The following is a 21843-nucleotide window of genomic DNA, read 5'->3' as shown; positions in this document are numbered from 1 at the left end:
GGATTTGACATCGAAAGCCGGCCGCTGTGGCCGAGTGGTTCGAGGCGCTTCAGTCCGGAACCACGCGGCTGCTACGGTCGCAGATTCGAAGCCTGCCTCGGGCATGAATGTGTGTGATGTCCTTAGGTTAGTTAGGTTTAAGTAGTTCTAAGTCTAGGGACTGATGACCTCAGATGTTAAGTCCCATAGTGTTTAGAGCCATTTGAACCATCGGATATCGTAAACCCAATAATGTGGAGCGATTCCAATGTGGAACCTGGCTGGATACGAAGCGATCGACATATAGATTGAACAGTAGGGGTGATGGACTACATTCCAATCTTCTAATATTTTTAATCAGAGCACTTGGTTCTTGATATTCCAGTCTTATTGCTCCCTCTTGGTTTCTGTACAGATTGTTTATCACCCGTCTTTGCCTGTAGCTCACTCCTGTTTTTCCTGGAATTTCAAAGACTTTCACTATCTTATTTTGTCGAACGCTTTTGTTAGGTCGACGATTATTATGAGCGTGCTTTGATGCTTCTTCAACCCTGCTTCCATAAAAACACACAAAACAAGAGATTAAAAGCTGATGTCAGGCGTTCCCCATTACTTTCTCATGGAACTCACTTAGCAGTGAGATATTCCTCCCGTGGTTGGGGGGGGGGGGAGGGTTCGCCACAACGCCTGTACCCCTCCCCCCATTCTCCAGCCTCACTGTTTCTTCCAGAGAGTAATTCATTTTCAACGATATCTGAAACCAGCTCAGAGCTTTCCATAGCCTTTGGTCAACTTTCCTTTCTCCTGTCAACAACCATAAATATATGCGTTTAGAATACGTATCTTGAAAGAGGATTTTTCCTGTTATTGTTATCAGTAAAATATGCCAAGAGGATAATAAAATCGTAAAAAGCCATGTGTCTGTCAAGTTTGGTTGAAATTGCAGTGTGTGTTGCAAAGGTATCGTGGGAAACACACACACACACACACACACAGGGAAACGCGCTCTCACACGCGCACGCACATGCGTATATACGTTCAGTGCTACCTCATTTATCTGGTTTCTCATTAATCTGGGCGTTATTAGCCCGAGTCTCCTGTTAATCAGGATGGTTTTTTTCTAAGTGCAGTTACTGTAAAATACTCGTTTCTCTGGAAGTAATGACAACAGTCGATGAAAATAATATCTGGACTTCAGTTCAGACTACTGCCAAACACAGCTTCTGGCAGGATGTCAGTGTTGTACAGTACTGTACTTCTCCCGCTTGTAGCGAGTCTAAGATGGCATGAACGAGAAAAAAATTGCTGGTATTCATAGACATAAATATGCTCTGCGTAGGATGGAAGTGAATAAATATTGGAAAACATTACTGCTAAATTTTGAGCTGGAAGAATAAACTATGACAAACTATTCTTTAAGTCAACTGCCGCAACTTGCACACTGAATGTCGACCCTTCGGAGTTCCTTGAACCATTTCTAAACGTTCTGCGATGATCGGAGATAAGTACTAATGACGTAAACCACTGACTGACATGACAGTGTACCATTTATAAGACAATATAACCATTGTTCATTCGTCTTCAGTCAACGACAATAGTGATGACTGATTAAGTGACGAAATTGGCGGTCCGTCTGAATACATCGTGATACAAACAGAAGTAATAACGCACTGGGATAATTTTATTTTTGTTGTGGTCTTCAGTCCAAATACTGGTTTGATGCAGCTCTTCATGCTACTCTATCCTGTGCAAGCCTCGTCATCTCCGAGTAGCTACTGCACCCTATATCCTTCTGAATCTGCTTAGTGTATTCATCTCTTGGTCTCCCTCTACGATTTCTACCCTCCACACTTCCCTCCAGCGCTAAATTGGTGATTCCTTGATGCCTCAGAACGTGTCCTACAGCAGATCCTTTTTTCCAGTCAAGTTGTGACACAAAGTTCCCTTCTCCCCAATTCTATTCAGTACCTCCTCATTAGTTACGTGATTTACCCATCTAATCTTGTTCTACCACATTTCAAAAGCTTCTATTCTCTTGTTGTCTATAGTGTTTATCGGCCTTGTTTCACATCCATAGATGGCTACACTCCATACAAATACTTTCACAAAAGACTGCCTGCACTTAAATCTGTACTTAATGTTAACGTATTTCTCTTCTTCAGAAACGCTTTCCTAGTCATCGACAGTCTACATTTTATATCCTCTCTACTTGGACCATCATCAGTTATTTTGCCGCCCAAATAATAAAACTCATGTACTGCTTTAAGTGTCTCATTTACTAATGTAATTCCCTCAGCACCAGCTGATTTAATTCGACTACATTCCATAACCCTCGTTTTTCATTTGCCGATGTTTCTCTTACATCCTCGTCTCACAGATACTGTCCTTTCCTTTCAACTGTTCCTTTGCTGTCTCTGAGAGAATCACAACGTCATCGGCAACCCTCAAGGTTTTTATTTCTTCTCCCTGGATTTTAATTCCTACTCGAAATTTTTGTTTTCTTTCCTTCATTGCTTCCTCAGTATACAGATTGAACAACATCGAGGACAGACTACAACCCTGTCTCACTCCCTTCTCAACGACTGCTTCCCTTTCGTGCCCCTCGGCTCTTATAACTGCCATCTGGTTCTGCACAAATTGCAAATATTCTTTCACTCCTTGTACTTTACCCTTGCCACTTTCAGAATTTGAAAGACAGTATTCCAACAACATTGCCAAAAGTTTTCTCTAAGTCTACAAATGCTATAAACATAGGTTTGCTTTTATGTAACGTTTCTTCTAAGATAAATACGACAGTATTACCTCGTGTAACATCCACGAGATAAATTATAGCTACAGTGCGACGAGAGGAAATTATGCCTCTAATAGTTATAAACGTTATCCATCCGACATATGAAAAAGCAGTGAAAACGATGATAAATATTAATTATTTATATAATATTCTATGATTTAATAGGACATATCGAGGTGTATCATACAAAGACAATGATAATTGTAAATACCTTTTATAATCTGCGTTTTTCTTCCTTTGTTTTTACCTTTTGTTGGTTGGCTTTTGTAGGTTGCGGACACATATCAAACTGAGGTCTGTTAAGAAATTTTAATTATTTGTTAATTATTACTTGAGAATAGAGTTCATTATTATTATAAATATGAGTGAATAATTATTTGTAACTTTAATTCCTCTCTCAGTAAGCATTATCTGTGTTAATTATTTCTTTCCGCTGTAACGAGCGCAGCCATTGATGATAGCGATTTGTATCACGTTTTTGTCTGTGTTTTCCTTAGAAACAAATCAAATGTTTGCTTGATGAAGTCTAAATAGTGCACAATGCGAAACTAGAGTTAATAGAGTTTAACAAGCATTTCAAATACTTACTTATTTGGTCTAACAATAGAAAGTCACTATCAATTGTCTGCCGCCATCTTAACAATTATCTCAGTGGCAAATTCAAATTACGCAACTCTGCAGACATAAATGCTAAACGTAATACAAATGTGTAAAAATAAATGTGCACCGGTGGTCCCGAACTCATTTTCAGGAAAATGATTCGAATCAGATTGGTTCTTTAAAAACAGTGCTCATAGTACGATGCTTATAAGAAACTTTTCTAGCTGATGTATGGAGCCGAAATTAATTACGCACGAGTTGCGAAGAATATTGTTTCAGGTAACATACGTCAGTGTTGTGCGCGGCTGCTATTCGGTGGTTTTCATGATCATTTTGCTGAATATAACTATTTCCATCATAATCCATAGTTGTATAGAATCTGTTGTATGAACTGTGATTTAGTGACACTTACACAACTTACAGACGACACTATAACACGACGTTAACTTCGAGTTCTTTAGCAACTTGACCAAATCTTTAGCCGGGAGAAAAATTATTTAGTAATTACTCAATTTAATAAAATAAGATTATCATTTTCATTTACAAATTAAATACCAAACCACTGAATAACACAGCGAACGCCACACTGGCGCCCAACGTGGGGCCACCAATGCACATTTATTCATTTTAATAATTGAAATTATGATCTATTACAGGTACGGAGTACCAAAACAAACTATTAATCATTGTTTATTTACTTGTTTCATGAGCATTGACATTTTCCTACCGATCTGCTGTACGAATCTGTGTCTGCGCCGGTACAACAGTAACTTCATATAAGCAGTGCAGTCCGCAGCTCACGATCAACTCAGATAGGGTCAGATGTGCATGTTCAGTAGTTGCATAGCAGCACACGATCAACGGTCGCTGTTTGTGCAGTATTAGATGAAAATCAGTACCTCCAGCCATAAGTAATAATAACTGAATATTCTCGCTGCGAGAATAATATTTTTTGTGTTATTTGTGTATATGTTTTAGTTATAAGATCATTTTGTGTCAACTGGTGCTTGTCAGTGATTTATATATTTGTTGTGCTATATTGGTGATAGAATGGTTAAAGAAAAAAGAAAAATAAACCGAATGAGCATACTGATGCAGAGATGACATCAGAGTCTCAGGTAGAATCATCTACCCATATTTCTGTCGAATTATTAGAAAATTTAATAATGAATGATAATTTAGAAACTGATGTCCCGAGTGATATTAAAACTGAAGAGTTGCCAAAACAAATTGACACTCCTGCATTCAACCAGTCAGGAATTAATGGCAATATTTGTTCTGAGCAAGGGGCAGAAGTTAGAAATGCTCAAGCTATGTCGATACAGGATATGCTAACAGCATTTTTTGAAAAGTTTACTATTAAAGAGCAGGAGCGTGAAAGACAACGTCAGCAGGAAAAGGAAAAACGTAGACAGGAAAAGCTTTTAGAAAAACAGCAACAGGAGCTCAGGAACCAAGAAAAGGAAAAGAAATTTATGGAAAATATAAACAATATTTTTCTAGAAAGAGATAAAGGAATTGTCCATAGGATAAATCAAGTGTTGGTCGATCGTGATAATGCTATTACTACCCATTTTAAGCAGGAGATCGATGCAGTAAAAATCACTATTGAACCGTTAACAAACATTCCAGTTCAGGTCAATAGTCTTCGAACTGAAGTAGTAGATAGACTAGAGAACCAATTCAAAGCCTTGGCTACCACTGTGGAAATAATGCAGGAGGACATTCCCTTGGAAATCCGAAGGCAAGTCCAAACAGAAGTAGCCAGGGTGCTGAGCTCTGAAAATCAAAACTTTGAAAATCTGACAGTATGCAGCAATGACAACACTGGTACTGACAGGGAAAAGATCGCAGATAATCTAACGGCGAATTTTAATGCACCAGAAGGAAGACCAAATTTTGGTAATCAACCGATATTACCAGAGCAATACGTGACACCAAGGAACAATAATAGTGGAATAGAATGTACTTGTAATAAAGTAACCACACCACCTGCGAATGATAGCAATTCCATGCACTTAACTACTTTGATGCATGAAGAAAGCCTGATTAAGCACAGACAGTTTCAAATATTTAACGAAGAAAGCAAGAAAAACATATATCCAGTAGTTTTCATTCGAAACTTCAAAAGTGTTCTTCCAAAGTCATGGTCGGAAGAACAGAAAATACAGTTTGTGATTTCATATATTTCTGGTGATGCGTCGCTCTGGGCATTAAATGCAGCAGAAACTTGCAAGACTCTCCACGACTTTGAGAAGGCGTTTCTTGATCGATTCTGGTCAGCGTCTACTCAAGAGCGATTCCGTAAAATGTACAATCCGAAGTCAGGTTCCTTAAGAAAGTACTTTGAAAAATATGTTAACATGACCCGGTACTGGATGAGCCAGTAACCACCAGAGACATATTGCGAGTGTTAAAAGCTAGATTACCCATACATATTAGGAAAAAATTATTTACTGTTACAGACACCGATCTGAAAGAATTTCTGGATGTAATTGATTCTCTGGATCTAGTGCAAGAAGGCGCCAGAAAAAATTCTGACGTGATCAGCAATAATAATAGTTCTAATAGAAAAAATTCATGGAATGGAAATAATGGAAATAGGGGCGAAGGTAGTCCAAAGAAAAATAAAAATAAAGCTAATAGTAACGGAAAATACAACAATAATAATAGTAGTCGGAATCCATACAACCAAAATTTTGGTTATCCTAATAATAATAACAGTAATTATCAAAAGGCCGAAGAACACCAACAACCGAATGGTAATCAGAGGCAGTACCACAATGAAAACCCAAACAATAACAATAGCAACCGAAAGAGACGAAATGACAACAGGTCAGACAGTCCATATAAAGACAAGCCTAAAAATATGCGGGGTGACAATGAATATTGGCGACAACTAGGTCCAAGTCATTGGGAGCCGCAGCAAAATTCTATCAATTCAGGTCAGCCAATAAATTATGTACAGGCTATACATATACCAAGCAATCAAAATTTACCGTGGTGCGGTCCAAGCAGGCCTCCTCCGACTGAAAACGCACAAAATGTTAGAATAGTGGAGGTACCTTCAGAAACAAAGCAAAACACTCAGAAGCCAACAAACTAATTTCGGTCCCTGTAGGCCTTCGCCAGGTGACCGAGGCCAACAATGAAGGCAATAGGTCGACGGAACAAAAAAATAAACACGATACGCTATCAGGATGGTAACATGATCGAAGATGAGCTATATCAGGAACCTGCTGACTCTGATAAGCCACAAAGGGAAAATGTCCACGCAAGTGTCACCGGAGCTGTAAATGGTGTAACAACTACTATTCTGCATTACACAGGTGCGAATGTATCAGTTAGGAACACGCAGTTTTTCAAGAAGGTATCAGAGATAAGGAGATTGCCGATTTTGCCGGTTGTAAATTGTAAGGTTATAGGGGCATTGGGAAAAAAGGCACAGAGTATAAAATACCAGACACAGGTGGAAGTATCCGTGGGAAATGATCGCTTATTATGCACGTTCCTATTAATGGATAACTTGTCAGTACCGGTGCTACTGGGTTTTGAGTTCCTTCGGGAAAGGGAAGCTGTAATTGATCTCGCCCGTGGGACATGTGCACTTAAGTACCAACGGCGACCCATAACAGTAATGATGTATCGGGATTTCGGTGCAAACCTTCCGCTGATGAGAAAAATGAATCTTTCTGTCAGCAAACAGAAGTTGTTAGTGTTGGATCATAAGCACCCACAGATGTGTCACAACAATCGAAATAACGATGCACCCAGCAACGTGAGTGACATCGTCACAACAATAGAAGAGAAAGTACAGGAGGCAAATTGCATTAATGCTTCAGAGGCTAGACAATTAACAGAATTATTATCCGGATACCTCGAAGTATTCACCGAACGCCCTGGAACCATGAAAGATTACCAGTATAATATAAAAGTATATCCGCACAAGACCTATTGCAGAGCATCTTACTCGGTCCCCTGGACTAAGGAAAACGAAGTGAATATACAAAGGACCAATCAGAAGTGCAAGTGCACTACCCCATAACTGTAAATATAATGTTTATGGTAAAATAAATAGGAGTAATAATGTGATAATATTATGTATGTATTAGTTAATAAGCTTTTATGTCAGGTATTACACTGTAATATTCTTGAATTATTTGAACAATATTTTCGAAATATAGAGTTTAAAATTATCTTATTTATGCAGGCAAAATCCCGTGTGTAGTGAAAACGTGGTTTATAAAAGTGCATGGTGAAATATGCTGTAAAGTGTCTCCATTATCATTAGAAGGGTTGTGGGAACCACATATTGTTGTACTGAAGCACATGCGAAATTTCTGTGCTCGTAAAATCTGGTGTGAAGTGTAAAATTAGTTTAGTATTATTTAAATTCGACGCGAGTAAACTATCAAAATATTACTGGCCCATAAAGTTCTTTTCATATGAGTAACATGCCCTGCCGTAGCAGTGAGCAGACGGGAACCAACGGGTTAGTGCTCCTATCGGAGTACAAGAAAGGCGAATATTCTACAGTTTAAAAGACTGTCTGAAAAGTAGGGCACAAGATGCTTCATTCTATGTTCATTAGCACCTTTAAAATTTTTCCCAAAAATTGTGGCATGTGAACATAATCGCGCATTTTCATGGCTTGAGAAAAGGAGACCTGGCAACGGCCTTGCCGCAGTGGTTACACCGGTTCCCGTGAGATCACCGAAGTTAAGCGCTTTAGGGCGTGGTCGGTACTTGGATGTGTGACCATCCAGGCCGCCATGCGCTGTTGCCATTTTTCGGGGTGCACTCAGCCTCGTGATGCCAATTGGGCAGCTACTCGACCGAGTAGTAGCGGCTTCGGTCAAGAATACCATCATAACGACCGGGAGAGCGGTGTGCTGACCCCACGCCCCTCCTACACGCATCCTCCACGAGGATGACACGGCGGTCGGATGGTCCCGGTAGGCCACCCGTGACCTGAAGACGGAGTGAGTGAGAAAAGGAGACAGTGGTAGCGGGAAAGAGAACGAAATAAATACTGGAAGATACTAGACAGTGGTTGTGTTACAGAGAGTCCGAAGCAGAGAGCAGCAATTTGAGGGAAAGAGAGGGACACAATAGGAGTGGAACATAGTCGTTAGTGACAGAATAGTGCTAGGGACAGAGTTACAAAGAGTAAGAGAGAGATAGGGACAGTGAAAAGAAACAGCAGCAGGTGGAAGGAATGAAAGAGGCTGTATCAGTAGGAGAGGGCAAGAGAGAGACAGTGATAGTGAGAGAGACACAAAGAAATAATGAGGATGAGTTGGGCTGAATGAGCAAGTGAGATTGGGCAAATGGGAGTGGAGGCGTACGAGCGACTTACAGCTATGGACTAGTGGGTGTCAGGAGTTACATTTAAGAGAGCATAAGCGAGTGAGAGGTGAGCTGCATGTTAAAAAGAGCGCGAATAGATTCGCATGCCTAAGTTTTTGTCAACAGATAGCCCACTTTGTAGCCGGAGTCTTTTAAACAGGAGCATATTAACCTCTTTTGTGCTCCGATACGATCATTTTTCCGCTGGTAGGACTATTTATTTTGGCGACGGATCCGCTGTGTAGACGAGTACCTTGACGATGCCGATGACGATGTACTCGAGCCCCGGCCGGTCGGAGTAGTAGTGCAGCACGAGCGCGCCGTCCTCGGGCCGCTCCGTGCAGCGGAACGACGGAGCCCTCATGCCCGGGTACAGCGTGCCCAGGTGGTCGTGCAGCGCGTCCAGGTTCTGCCGACAAGGGGAACGTCTCACTCCAAACGTCTCTAAATCACAGTGCCTAATTATACGTGTGTGAGAACAGCGCCTGCCTCCTATTTCAGTGAGTTGCATTTCTAGAAGCTTTTTCTGCTAGTGTATGTACGTCAGTTTCAGGTATGACAATGGCTGGAAGACACAGCAACGATTGAACAGCAAGTTTTATGTGGTCTAGCAAAACAGCAAGTCTTATCTTTAGCAACTCAAGTACGACGAACGGAATGGAATAAAAAAGGAACGTGGCTTGGGTGAGAAGAGTCTTAGGTTTTTTTTTTTTTTCTTCGACTACTGTCTTTATCCCACATTGTACGCCGGTTCGGCAGGGTTAAGTACGGATTTGGCATGGTTAATTATTTTAAGGGGTGGCCAGATGCCCTTCCTGCCACCACCCCATACCCCCTCCCCCCCACTCGGGACGGAAGTGGTGTACCCCAGCCGTCGGCGTCTAGTGTAAATCGGGAAATAGTGTGAATGTGTTTGAAATGTCTGCGAGTCGTGTAACTGAGGCGGGATGTGGGGACCAGCCCAGTATTCACCTAGTAAGATGTGGAGCACCGCCTAAAAACCACATGCAGGCTGGCCGTTAATCCGCCGGGCGGATTCGATCCGGGGCCGGCGCGCCTACCCGAGTCCAGGAAGCAGCGCGTAAGCGTTCTCGGCTATGCTGGTGGGTTGAGGTGAGCCTTAGTACAGCTGCTTATATCTATGTTGGACCCCGCATGCAGCGGCTCACACGTATCGAGAGGAAGGTGGCTGAAAATACGACAAATACATTAAAAGTAGTATGAGTCGTGAAGCTTGATGAAGCCTGATATCACTGGTGTTAATGTAATATACTAAAATTAAACTAAAAAGTAGCCATGGTTATATTACATGTACTTGTTGTTGATAGAAATGAAATGAAACCATCCCTACTAGACTAGATGTTCCCATTCCAAGAATAACTGAACAGTATCACCGGTTTTACAAATGCATGTAATGGATGACTGATGCAATTTTGCTTTATACATATAAACTATTGCTGTCGACACAACAACTTAAATTCGGCAATTAAAACCTATTGACTGGTTTCAGTTGTGTATAACAACTATCTTCAGATCATCCAAACGGTAAATGCAAGTATTTGTGCATTGAACCGTATCAGTAGTGAAGGTAACAGCTTACTTGTCTAGTTGGGCTGGTTTCATTTTATTTCTGTCAACAATGAGTACAAACAGTGTAACAACGGCTGTTTTATATGTTACGTCGGATTACTCTTATGCCAACCAGAGTTTGGAACAGTTTTCAATTCCGGTTGGCATTGCATAAGCTTTCTTATTGTATTACCTGTTTTACAAATGCATGTTATTGATGCAATTTTTCGTATGCAACTGCCCACCCTCCCCCGCCCCCCGTCCAGCCATCTTCACCTGCCTCTCGCAAGATTATGGTTTACGATCTGGCTCACCCCTGGTGATACTTTTAACATCAATATTGTCAATGTGGTTTTAGTTCGGTCAGGGATTTTCTCTGCCTCGTGATGACTGGGTGTTGTGTGATGTCCTTAAATTAGTTAGGTTTAATTTGCTCTAAGTTCTAGGGGACTGAGGACCATAGATGTTAAGTCCCATATTGCTCAGAGCCATTTGGACCATTTTTTTTTAGTTCGGTTGTTTTGAATATGCATGCATGTTTTTCGATTACATTCGCTATTCACACTGTTCAATGCATATTTACCTATATCTACGCTTTGAACTATCTGAAGATGGTCGTTACACACAACCAAAACTAGCCATCATGTTTTAATTGTGTAATGTAAATTACGGTCTAAGCAGTAAAGATTTTTGTATATAAGTTTTTAAAAGTTTGTGTAGTATTATGTGTGGATTGCCAGGAGTGTGAGAATTTCAATAAAACATTTGATTACACATTAAAGTTTAATACCTCCACACTGTTAACGACTTCAGAAAAACACTCACACAGCATTTCAAACGTTAGCCCGTCTGCCATGCCCCACAGCAATTTTATTCGCAAAACTCACAAGTTAAATAGTAACAGAAACGTATTAAGTTTTAGGGTAGAATCCGAGTATCAAGGAGACATAATTCTCTGTCTTCTTCAGTCCACCTGGCTTACATAAGAAGTGAAACCCACCTTGCTTCCGCTAGCAGGGAAGTTTCTCAAACCTCCCTCGTTAGTGACAGAGAATCTCAGACAGATGGCACTTTCGACTACGTCATCACTTCTCGAACAGCGCCAGCCAATCAGGGGCGGCCGTCCCACTCCTAATATTACTTTTTAATAATTGATTATATCAAATCCTGGTTGCCTTGTCTCAGACTCGTCTTTAAAGTCAGCTTTTTAAATGCAGCATTAAAAATATGATTAAAACGGTAATTCAAAGAAGCAAGAGAATATTTTAAAAACGTTATTCCACTAAACTTTAAGCAACTAGAAGTAGGCGGATTAACATTTTTCTTTGCCACAGGATTCCATGGACTCCATGTAATTGTCGGTACAATCTTCCTAACAACATACTTACTTCGACATTCAATAAACCAGTTTTTATCAGGGCACCACAACCAATATCCTTCACGGTAATTACGAGAATTTTAAAAATTCAAGAAAAAAACTAAAGTTCATTTATTGTTTTTGGAATTTTTAACATAATTCTAAAAAGTGGTTCCAACTTATTAAGTAATGTCCTTAGAGATGTATGCAATGCATCACTGGCAAAGGGAATTATTGGAGACAGGTTACAATAAGCAATTGTCAAACCTATTCATAAGAAACGAGGCAATACAGGCGTAAACAATTATCGTCTAGTTTCCTTACTGACAAAATTATCCAAAATATTCGAAAAAGTAATGTACTCAACAGTAGTCTCACACATAACTGGAAACAATTTAATTAACATACCACATTTTGGATTTCAGAAGGACTGCGCACGTAAACATGCTGTTTATGCATTCTCTCATCATATACACTCCTGGAAATGGAAAAAAGAACACATTGACACCGGTGTGTCAGACCCACCATACTTGCTCCAGACACTGCGAGAGGGCTGTACAAGCAATGATCACACGCACGGCACAGCGGACACACCAGGAATCGCGGCGTTGGCCGTCGAATGGCGCTAGCTGCGCAGCATTTGTGCACCGCCGCCGTCAGTGTCAGCCAGTTTGCCGTGGCATACGGAGCTCCATCGCAGTGTTTAACACTGGTAGCATGCCGCGACAGCGTGGACGTGAATCGTATGTGCAGTTGACGGACTTTGAGCGAGGGCGTATAGTGGGCATGCGGGAGACCGGGTGGACGTACCGCCGAATTGCTCAACACGTGGGGCGTGAGGTCTCCACAGTACATCGATGTTGTCGCCAGTGGTCGGCGGAAGGTGCGCGTGCCCGTCGACCTGGGACCGGACCGCAGCGACGCACGGATGCACGCCAAGACCGTAGGATCCTACGCAGTGCCGTAGGGGACCGCACCGCCACTTCCCAGCAAATTAGGGACACTGTTGCTCCTGGGGTGTCGGCGAGGACCATTCGCAACCGTCTCCATGACGCTGGGCTACGGTCCCGCACACCGTTAGGCCATCTTCCGCTCACGCCCCAACATCGTGCAGCCCGCCTCCAGTGGTGTCGCGACAGGCGTGAATGGAGGGACGAATGGAGACGTGTCGTCTTCAGCGATGAGAGTCGCTTCTGCCTTGGTGCCAATGATGGTCGTATGCGTGTTTGGCGCCGTGCAGGTGAGCTCCACAATCAGGACTGCATACGACCGAGGCACACAGGGCCAACACCCGGCATCATGGTGTGGGGAGCGATCTCCTACACTGGCCGTACACCACTGGTGATCGTCGAGGGGACACTGAATAGTGCACGGTACATCCAAACCGTCATCGAACCCATCGTTCTACCATTCCTAGACCGGCAAGGGAACTTGCTGTTCCAACAGGACAATGCACGTCCGCATGTATCCAGTGCCACCCGACGTGCTCTAGGAGGTGTAAGTCAACTACCCTGGCCAGCAAGATCTCCGGATCTGTCCCGCATTGAGCATGTTTGGGACTGGATGAAGCGTCGTCTCATGCGGTCTGCACGTCCAGCACGAACGCTGGTCCAACTGAGGCGCCAGGTGGAAATGGCATGGCAAGCCGTTCCACAGGACTACATCCAGCATCTCTACGATCGTCTCCATGGGAGAATAGCAGCCTGCATTGCTGCGAAAGGTGGATATACACTGTACTAGTGCCGACATTGTGCATGCTCTGTTGCCTGTGTCTATGTGCCTGTGGTTCTGTCAGTGTGATCATGTGATGTATCTGACCCCAGGAATGTGTCAATAAAGTTTCCCCTTCCTGGGACAATGAGTTCACGGTGTTCTTATTTCAATTTCCAGGAGTGTAGTACAAGTCTTCAATAATAAAATTCGCTAGTTGGTATTTTTTGCGATATTTTCAAGGCATGTGATTATGTAGACCATGCTGCTCTCTTAGAAACTCAAGTTTTATGGAACTGATGGCTCCACGCACAGCTGGTCTGAATCATATGTAAGTTTCCGTAAATTTCGAGAAAATATATCATATTCAATTCTGTACAACAAATAGCCACACCAACAATTGATGTAGCACATGAGTAGGAGTCAGTTAATAGGGTAGGAAGATCCAAATTTTTGGGTGTATGTACTGATGAAAATATGAGCTGGAAGAATGATGTTACTGAGCTTCTGAAACAATTAACGTCAGCTACTTTTGCTCTTCGTATAAATGTTAATTTTGGAAGCAAACGAATCAATTTCCTGACATATTTTGCATATTTCTACTCCATAATGTCTTATGGAATAATTATCTAGGGTAACTCGTAACTTAGAAAGTATTGATAGCACAACAGCGAACATTAAGGTAATTATGTGGTGCTCACTCACGGTCGTCATGTAGGTACCTCTTCAAGCAGGTGGGCATTTTAACTGCACCGACACAACACATATACTCGCCAATAAAATTCGTCACGTATAATCCACCACAATTTGTGAGGAACAGTGATGTCTGTACCTACAACACTACAGGGAAAAATTACTTTTATTACTCATTATTGAACTTTGCAGTGGCTCAGAAATGAGTTCAATAATTCAGCTACAATAGTTTTTGATCATTTGCCCAATAAGATAAATGTCTGATAAATACAAAAGCAAGTTATAAATCTGATTTAAAATCATTTCTCTTGGACAACACCTTCTATTCCACTGAAGAATTTTTATAAAAACTGTTAGTCACGAATAAAACACCTTGTTCTTAATTGTAGATGCATGAGTAGCAGTAAAATAATAATGTGTTCATTAATGTTAACACTAGTCATGTATACATGTCATACAAACCGACGCGTTCCACATGGTTTCGATTAAAGAATAGGGCAAATAATCTATGGCTCAAATGGCTCTGAGCAATATGGAGCTTAACATAAACTTAGAACTACTTGAACCTAAGGACAGCACACATATCCATGCCCGAGGCAGGATTCGAACCTGCGACGGTAGCGGTCGCGCGGTTCCAGACTGAAGCGCCTAGAATCGCTCGGCCACAAAGGCCGGTATGATCAATGGAAAATGCAAATAACTAACTACTTAAGTACTGTCTGTCTCGTCTAAATGTCAGTTTTAATTACACCAAGCCTAAGCAAAAAGTCAAAGCTGGAAGGTGAAAGAAGTATACAGGGTGTCTCTCCTAGGAGTTGTCAGGCGCATTTTCTCTGGCGTTTCAGCAGATATTTTCAATTTCCTTTTAGAATTGTGTAGATAGACTCATCCCAAACAAATAGTACTCATCACGTCTTTCACGCGAGCTCAGTCTCTAAGGACATCTCAGGTTTCTTTTCCTTTACAAACAAAATTATTTTTAACCCGAAATTTTACATCTGTTCGGCAGAGCAGTTTCACAATAGTCTAGTGCGATATTTGTCGTAACGGTATGTATTAACAGGGACAATAAAACTCGATGAATAACCAGTACTCCATTAGCGACGCCACTGCCTTGGCCCGCAATAACTGCTACGGCCAAACTGAGTCGCTATTGGGATACTGTTCATTCTTAGAGTTTTATTATCCTTCTAATACATATCGATAACAGGAATGTCATACTAGCCTAATGTAGCCGCACTTTAACGAATGGTCACTTAAAATTCAGATTTAAAAGTAAGTTCACTGATAATGGGAAACAGACCAACACTTTCTGTCGACACTGATCGTCGCATAAAAGACGTGACGAGCAGTAACTGTTTGTGCTAACTCCAGCCACACGATGAGAAAACTAATTTGCAAGTATCTGCCGAAACATCAGAGAAAATCTGCCTGCTGACTGTTAGCAGAGACGCCCGGTATACAGGATCTATGCAAAGGAGATGTACTTGAGGGCAATAGTTCAATAACATAGAAATGGAAGAGGACGTAGATAAAGATGAGATGGGAGACATAAAACTGAGATAGGAATTTGACAGAACACTGAAGCGCCTAAGTCGAAAGAATACCCCGACAATAGACGCCATTTCATCAGAACTAGTTATAACCTTGGGAGAGTCAGCCATGACAAAACTCTTCCGTATGGTGTGCAAGATGTATGAGACAGGCGAAATACTCTCAGACATCAAGAAGAACGTAGTAATTAAAATTCCAAAGAAAGCAGTTGTTTACAGATGGGGATGTTACTGAACTGTCAGTTTAATAAGTATGGCTTCAAATTACAAACGGAAATTCTTTACGGAAGAATGGAAAAAAAACTGGTAGAAGACGACCTCATGGAAGACCAGTTTGGATTCCGGGGAGATGTGGAAACACGCAAGGCCATACTGACCCAACGACTTCTCTTAGAAGACAGGTTAAGGAAAGACAAAACCATATTTATTGGATTCTTAGACTTAGAGAAAGCTTTTGACAACGTTGACTGGAATATTCTCTTTAAAATTTGTAGATAGCAGGGTTAAAATACGGGGAGCAAACGTTATTTACAAGTCGTACCGAAACCAGACGGCAGTTACAAGAGGCGAGGGGCATGAAAGGGAAGCGGTGGGTCAGAGTGGAGTGAATCCGGGTTGTAGCCCACCCCGACCTTATTGCATCTGTACGCTGAGAAAGCAGTAATGGAAACCAAAGAAAAATTAGGAGTATGGATTAAAGTCGGGAGAGAAGAAATAAAATCCTTGAGGTTTGCCAATGACTTTGTAATACTTTCAGAGGCAGCAATGAACTTAGAAGAGCGGTTGAACGAATTTGTCAGTTCTTCAAAGGGGGATATAAAATGAAAGTCAATAAAACCAAAACAAGGATAATGAAATGTAGGTGAATTAAACGAGGTGATGTTGAGGGAATTAGATTAGAAAATGAAACACCGATAGTAGTAGATCAGTTTTGCTATTTGGGCATCAAAACAACTGATAAACCGCAAAGTAGAGAGGATATAAAACGCAGACTGGCAATGGTAAGAAAAGCTTTTCTGAAGAAGAGAAATTTGTTAAGATCGAGTATAGATTTAAGAGTCAGAACATCTTTTCTGAAAGTATATGCATGTAGTGTAGCCATAAACATTGTGATCAGGTTGTTGTAGTTATGTAATGCCGACAGGCTGGTATCACATGCCCCTTGGTGTTACCATGCTGCCCTATACTCTATGCGATGCCAACGAGTGAGTACATGATACACTTCCACTTAGTACGTTTTCCTTCATCTCTGTATGGAACAGGACATAATCCATTCAAATCATTCTTGAATTTACGAGCAGAGACACATTACCTCCCTGAGATAGGGATTAAACTGTTATAGAACAGTGTCCATTGCACTACTATTGGCACGAGTACATCAAGACGAGTACATATTTACAATGACTTTGCAAAATTTCCAGAGCATTTCCCTGATCAAGGAAAACATTGTTGAAAAGATAATAGTGTCAATATTAACGATATTGATATTGCCATAGAAGGATAACGGAATGTAGTGTAATGAAATCAAGCGATGCTGAACAAATTAGATAAGGAAATGAGACGTTAAAAGTACTAGATGACTTCTGCTATTTGGGCAGTAAACTAACTAACGATGGCTGAAGCAGAGGATATAAAATGTACCCTGGAAATGAGAAGAAAATCGTTTCTGTGTAAGAAAAATGTGTGAACATAGAATCTAAATTTACAAATCTTTAACATAATGCAGCGCGTCAGCAACCGTATATGTATAGAAAATAAACAATTTTTTCAGCCTTCAGTTGCAAGATAAATTTTACTCGTTTCCCTAGGTTTCGATTCCAGTAATGGAATCTTCTTCAGAACCTATAAATTAAACCACATACGGACATATATTACTCACTGAAATGCATCATCAGTCTAATGATTGAATAATAAAGAAATTGTGATACTTACAAAAAATTAAATTATTTTGAGGGCCAAACACTGGCCTTGTCACAGATTAAAAATTAAAACAATAAAGACGCATAATCATAAGATAATGTCTGTCAAAATTAAAACCATTAAGGCGAACGTAGACGAAGCTACGCCGGCCAGAAATAAGGACCAACTGTGAGCGGCACGGAAACTAGGCGTGGCTCCGACACTAATTTTTTAGTTACTGTAGCGGGGCTTCGCCCTCTTACTATAATATTTAAATGCAAAAAAAATTTTTTTTTATACCTTGGCTTTGTAGTTTATTCTCAGGTAAATTGTTTAATGTTGCCATACCAATAGATAGGTTTGTCCATTTGTAAGACGGCTTTCAGTCACATTTTGTTAATATGTATATTTGCTCTAAATAATTTTGAGACAGTTTGTCTCTCGCGCCTGCGCTTGCGCTGCGCTCGCGCATGCGCTTGGCCGCGGCCGAGCCTCGCCGCGGAACTGCTCGCGACGCCTAGTTTCCGTGCCGCTCACAGTTGGTCCTTATTTCTGGCCGGCGTAGCTTCGTCTACGTTCGTCTTAATGGTTTTAATTTTGAGAGACATAACCTTATGATTATGCGTCTTTATTGTTTTAATTTTTAATCTGTGACATGGCCAGTGTTTGACCCTCAAAATAATTTAATTTTTTGTAAGTATCACGATTTCTTTATTATTCAATCATTAGACTGATGATGCATTTCAGTGAGTAATATATGTCCGTGTGTGGTTTAATTTATAGGTTCTGAAGAAGATTCCATTACTGGAATCGAAACCTAGGTAAACGAGTAAAAATTACCTTGAAACTGAAGGCTGAAAAAATTGTTTATTTTCAATCTAAATTTAAGTGTTTCTAAGTCTTTGCTGAGGGTCTGCTAGGTTACACTCATGTTGAAGGGATGGACATTGGATCATGTATCTGATACGTGTTAATTATTCACCCTCCAAAATAATAAATCAGGAATTAAACGACTATTACATTAGACACGACTGGCGATTAATTCCATTCAAGAAAACATTTGACAAGCGATGATAATATTATTCAAGTAAAAAGTTGGCACATCTGGTAAAACGGCCTCGGTAAGATTCTAAAAATCACATAAATGCAACAACAGCAATCGAAAAGCTGTACTGTGATTGTCGTGACGTTAGTATAAGAAAACGAGTAGTACTGCAAAAGGGAATGTGTGGGACTTGTAGTCGGAGATGGAAGCAAGCAGGTTACTGAATCTGAGTGCAAGTCTTCAGAGTGAAGCTTGAAGCTACAGAATTTGATGAAATCTCTTTATTGGCCCCGATGCATGGTCTCACGGTTGTGGCTCGATCTTATCGTAGTAAATTGTAGGTGGGGGTTGAGGTGGCTGCAGAATCAGCCATTGGCGACACACCAATGACCCTCGCCAAAAACTAAATGCAGATCAGCACGAAATCTCTCGATGCCCTTGATACACCTGCTCCGGCGATAAATCATGCTAATCAAGACTCTTGGAGAGCAAGCAATGAGGGTTCGCTACGAAGAAGTAATTATGTATCGTTGTTCACTAAAACGAAAACTCGCATTTCTTCGTTTTTGCTCTTCACTCTCTTCGGATTGGCTGGATTACGGACCTTACATGGCCCAAAGGGGAAAAAAGTTCCTGAGAAAAAGCTACTCCACTTTCCTTGCCTATTCTGTAGGCAGTTACCTAGGGACATTCGTCCCACTACTTAACACAGAAAAAAGGTGTCTCACTCTCTTTCCATCCCTTTCTGTAGACAATGAGGTGCGCCACAGGAGATCTTTACCGTGTCTGTAGTGTCGCAAGCGTCCAGTATCAGCACTACAAAAGACTGTCCATTGGACCGGGAGCCATTGACCTGTGCGGCTCTCAGGCCCCCGGCTCACCCTTCCTGGCACCGCTCCAGGGGTGGTAACCTACATAACACCACGGCACTCAAGAATAAATTGCATTTGATACTGAAAATCACTAGTATAGATCACATTTATCAGTGTCGATTTGTTTTTTTTTTGATTGAATGGGTCTGTGCAGTATAATTTTATATACGTTAAGGAACTGTTTTCGAAAAACGGTCACATAACACAGTGCAGCCTTATGTGCACGTTAAATGTGGACGATAAGCAGTAAAAACAAGAAGAGAATAGCAGCTTTTGAAGTGGTATTACACAAGAATACTGAAGATTAAAGGTGTAGATCACGTAACTAAAGATCAGATACTATATGTCATCCTTGTGGGTGGACGCAAGCTGAAATCTTCGTCCAATGATTGCATCACTTCATTTCTTATACCAAACATTCTATGAATGAACGAGTTCATTTTATTCATATAGGCCACCACAGTGGTACATTAAAGCCATTTTGAAGTTTTCCAACTCAGCTATTTTCCAGAAAGATTCAGTTTATTTCATCTTGCACGCTTATGCATATGTAACGTATGTGTCAAAATTTTAGTGTTGTATATGAGTGTCACGCCCGTGGTCTAGTGGTCGCATCTTTGGTTAGTAATCAAACTGCCCTCGGTACCAGGTTGGAAACCAACATCAAATGGTTCAAATGGCTCTGAGTTCTATGGGACTTAACATCTGTGGTCATCAGTCCCCTAGAACTTAGAACTACTTAAACCTAACTAACCTAAGGACATCACACACATCCATGCCCGAGGCAGGATTCGAACCTGCGACCATAGCAGTCCCGCGTTTCCGGACTGAGCGCCTGGAACCTCGAGACCACCGCGGCCGGCCTGGAAACCAACATCCGGCTACATTTTGACTAATAATCAGAATTGGCGGCAGAAGTCTTCCGGCATAAGAAGTGACCCTTATTCTGCCAACGACCTTGTCTAAGAGGGCGGAGGAGCGGACAGGGGTTCAGAGCACTCTCTTGCACTCGGGAAGGTAAACTGCCTCTTAAGACGGAAGAATCAGCAATAATCAACGGCAAGAGGATGCATAAGGCAATGGAAACCACTGCAATAAAAACGCACAATGTGTATCCACAGAACATGTGGCCTGTAATTGAAAAAGTGTCATAATGATCCCGACATTGGCGAAAAATTCCGGAAGAGTCCCCGATTCAGATCTCCAGGAGGGGACTGCCAAGGGGAGGTGACGATGAGAAAAAGATTCAACAGTCGACGAAAGGATAAGTTTCTACGAGTCATAGCGCGGGATGTCAGAAGCTTGAACGCGGTAGCGAAGCTAAAAATCTGAAAAGGAAAATGCAAGGGCTCAATCTAGATGTAGTAGGGGTCAGTGAAGTGAAATTGAAAGAAGACAAGGTTTTTTATCAGGTGAGTATTCGGTAATATCAACAGCAGCAGAAAATGGTATAACTGGAGTAGGATTCGTTAGGAATAGGAAAGTAGGGCAGACAGTGTGTTAATGTGAACAGTTCAGTGATAGGGTTGTTCTTATCAGATTCAACAGCAAACTAACACCGACAACGGTAGTTCAGGTATACATTCCAACTTCGGAAACTGAAGATGAAGAGAAAGAACAAATTGTGGTAAGGTCTTATGGGACCAAACTGCTGAGGTCATCGGTCCCTAAGCTTACACACTACTTAATCTAACTTAAAGTAACTTACGCTAAGAACAACACACATAAACACCCATGTCCGAGGGAGGACTCGAACCTCCGACTGGGGGAGACACACAAACAAGAAAAAGTATATGAGGATATTGAAAATGTAATACAGTAAGCAAAGAGAGCTGAAAATCTAATGGTCATGGGGGACTGCAATGAAGCTGTAGGAGAAGGAGTAGAAGAAAAGGTTACATGAAAATATGGGCTTGGCACAAGAAATGAGAGAGAAGAAAGACTAACCGACTTCTCTAATAAATTTCAGCTAGTAATAGCAAATACTCTGTTCAAGAACCACAAGAAGAGGAGGTAAAGGTGGCAAAGGCCGTGTGATACGGGAAGATTTCACTTGATTTGATTCCGAAATCAGATACTGGATTGTAAGGCGTACTCAGGAACAGATACATACTCAGATCACAATGTAGTACAGATGAAGAGTTGGCTGAAGTTTACGATAGTAGTCAGGAAGAATCTATACGAAAAGAAATTGGATTCAGAAGTACTAAGGAATGACGAGATACGCTTGAAGTTCTCAAAGGCTATAGATACAGCAATAAGGAATATCTCAGTAGGCGGTACAGTTGAAGAGTAGTGGACAGCTCTAAAAAGGGAAATCACAGAAGTTGGAGAGAAAAAAAATAGGTACAAAGAAGGTAAATGCCAAGAAACCATGGGTAACAGAAGAGATACCTCAGTTGATCAATGAAAGAAGAAAGGGCAAA

At 41.2% G+C, this 21843-nt stretch overlaps 1 protein-coding gene across 1 annotated transcript in view; it reads right to left on the bottom strand.

Annotated features, from left to right (window-relative positions):
- The window catches only part of LOC126198632 (guanylate cyclase soluble subunit beta-1), a 264556-nt gene that overhangs the window by 191229 nt on the left and 51484 nt on the right, over positions 1-21843 (bottom strand). Inside the window, exon 5 of the mRNA XM_049935094.1 lies at positions 8973-9128. Coding sequence (XP_049791051.1) covers positions 8973-9128 — 156 coding nt within the window. The remainder of the gene's footprint in view (positions 1-8972; positions 9129-21843) is intronic.

Source organism: Schistocerca nitens, chromosome 8 (genome assembly GCF_023898315.1).
Source record: "Schistocerca nitens isolate TAMUIC-IGC-003100 chromosome 8, iqSchNite1.1, whole genome shotgun sequence".
Lineage (NCBI taxonomy): Eukaryota > Metazoa > Arthropoda > Insecta > Orthoptera > Acrididae > Schistocerca > Schistocerca nitens.
This window is presented reverse-complemented; position numbering and strand designations above follow the sequence as displayed.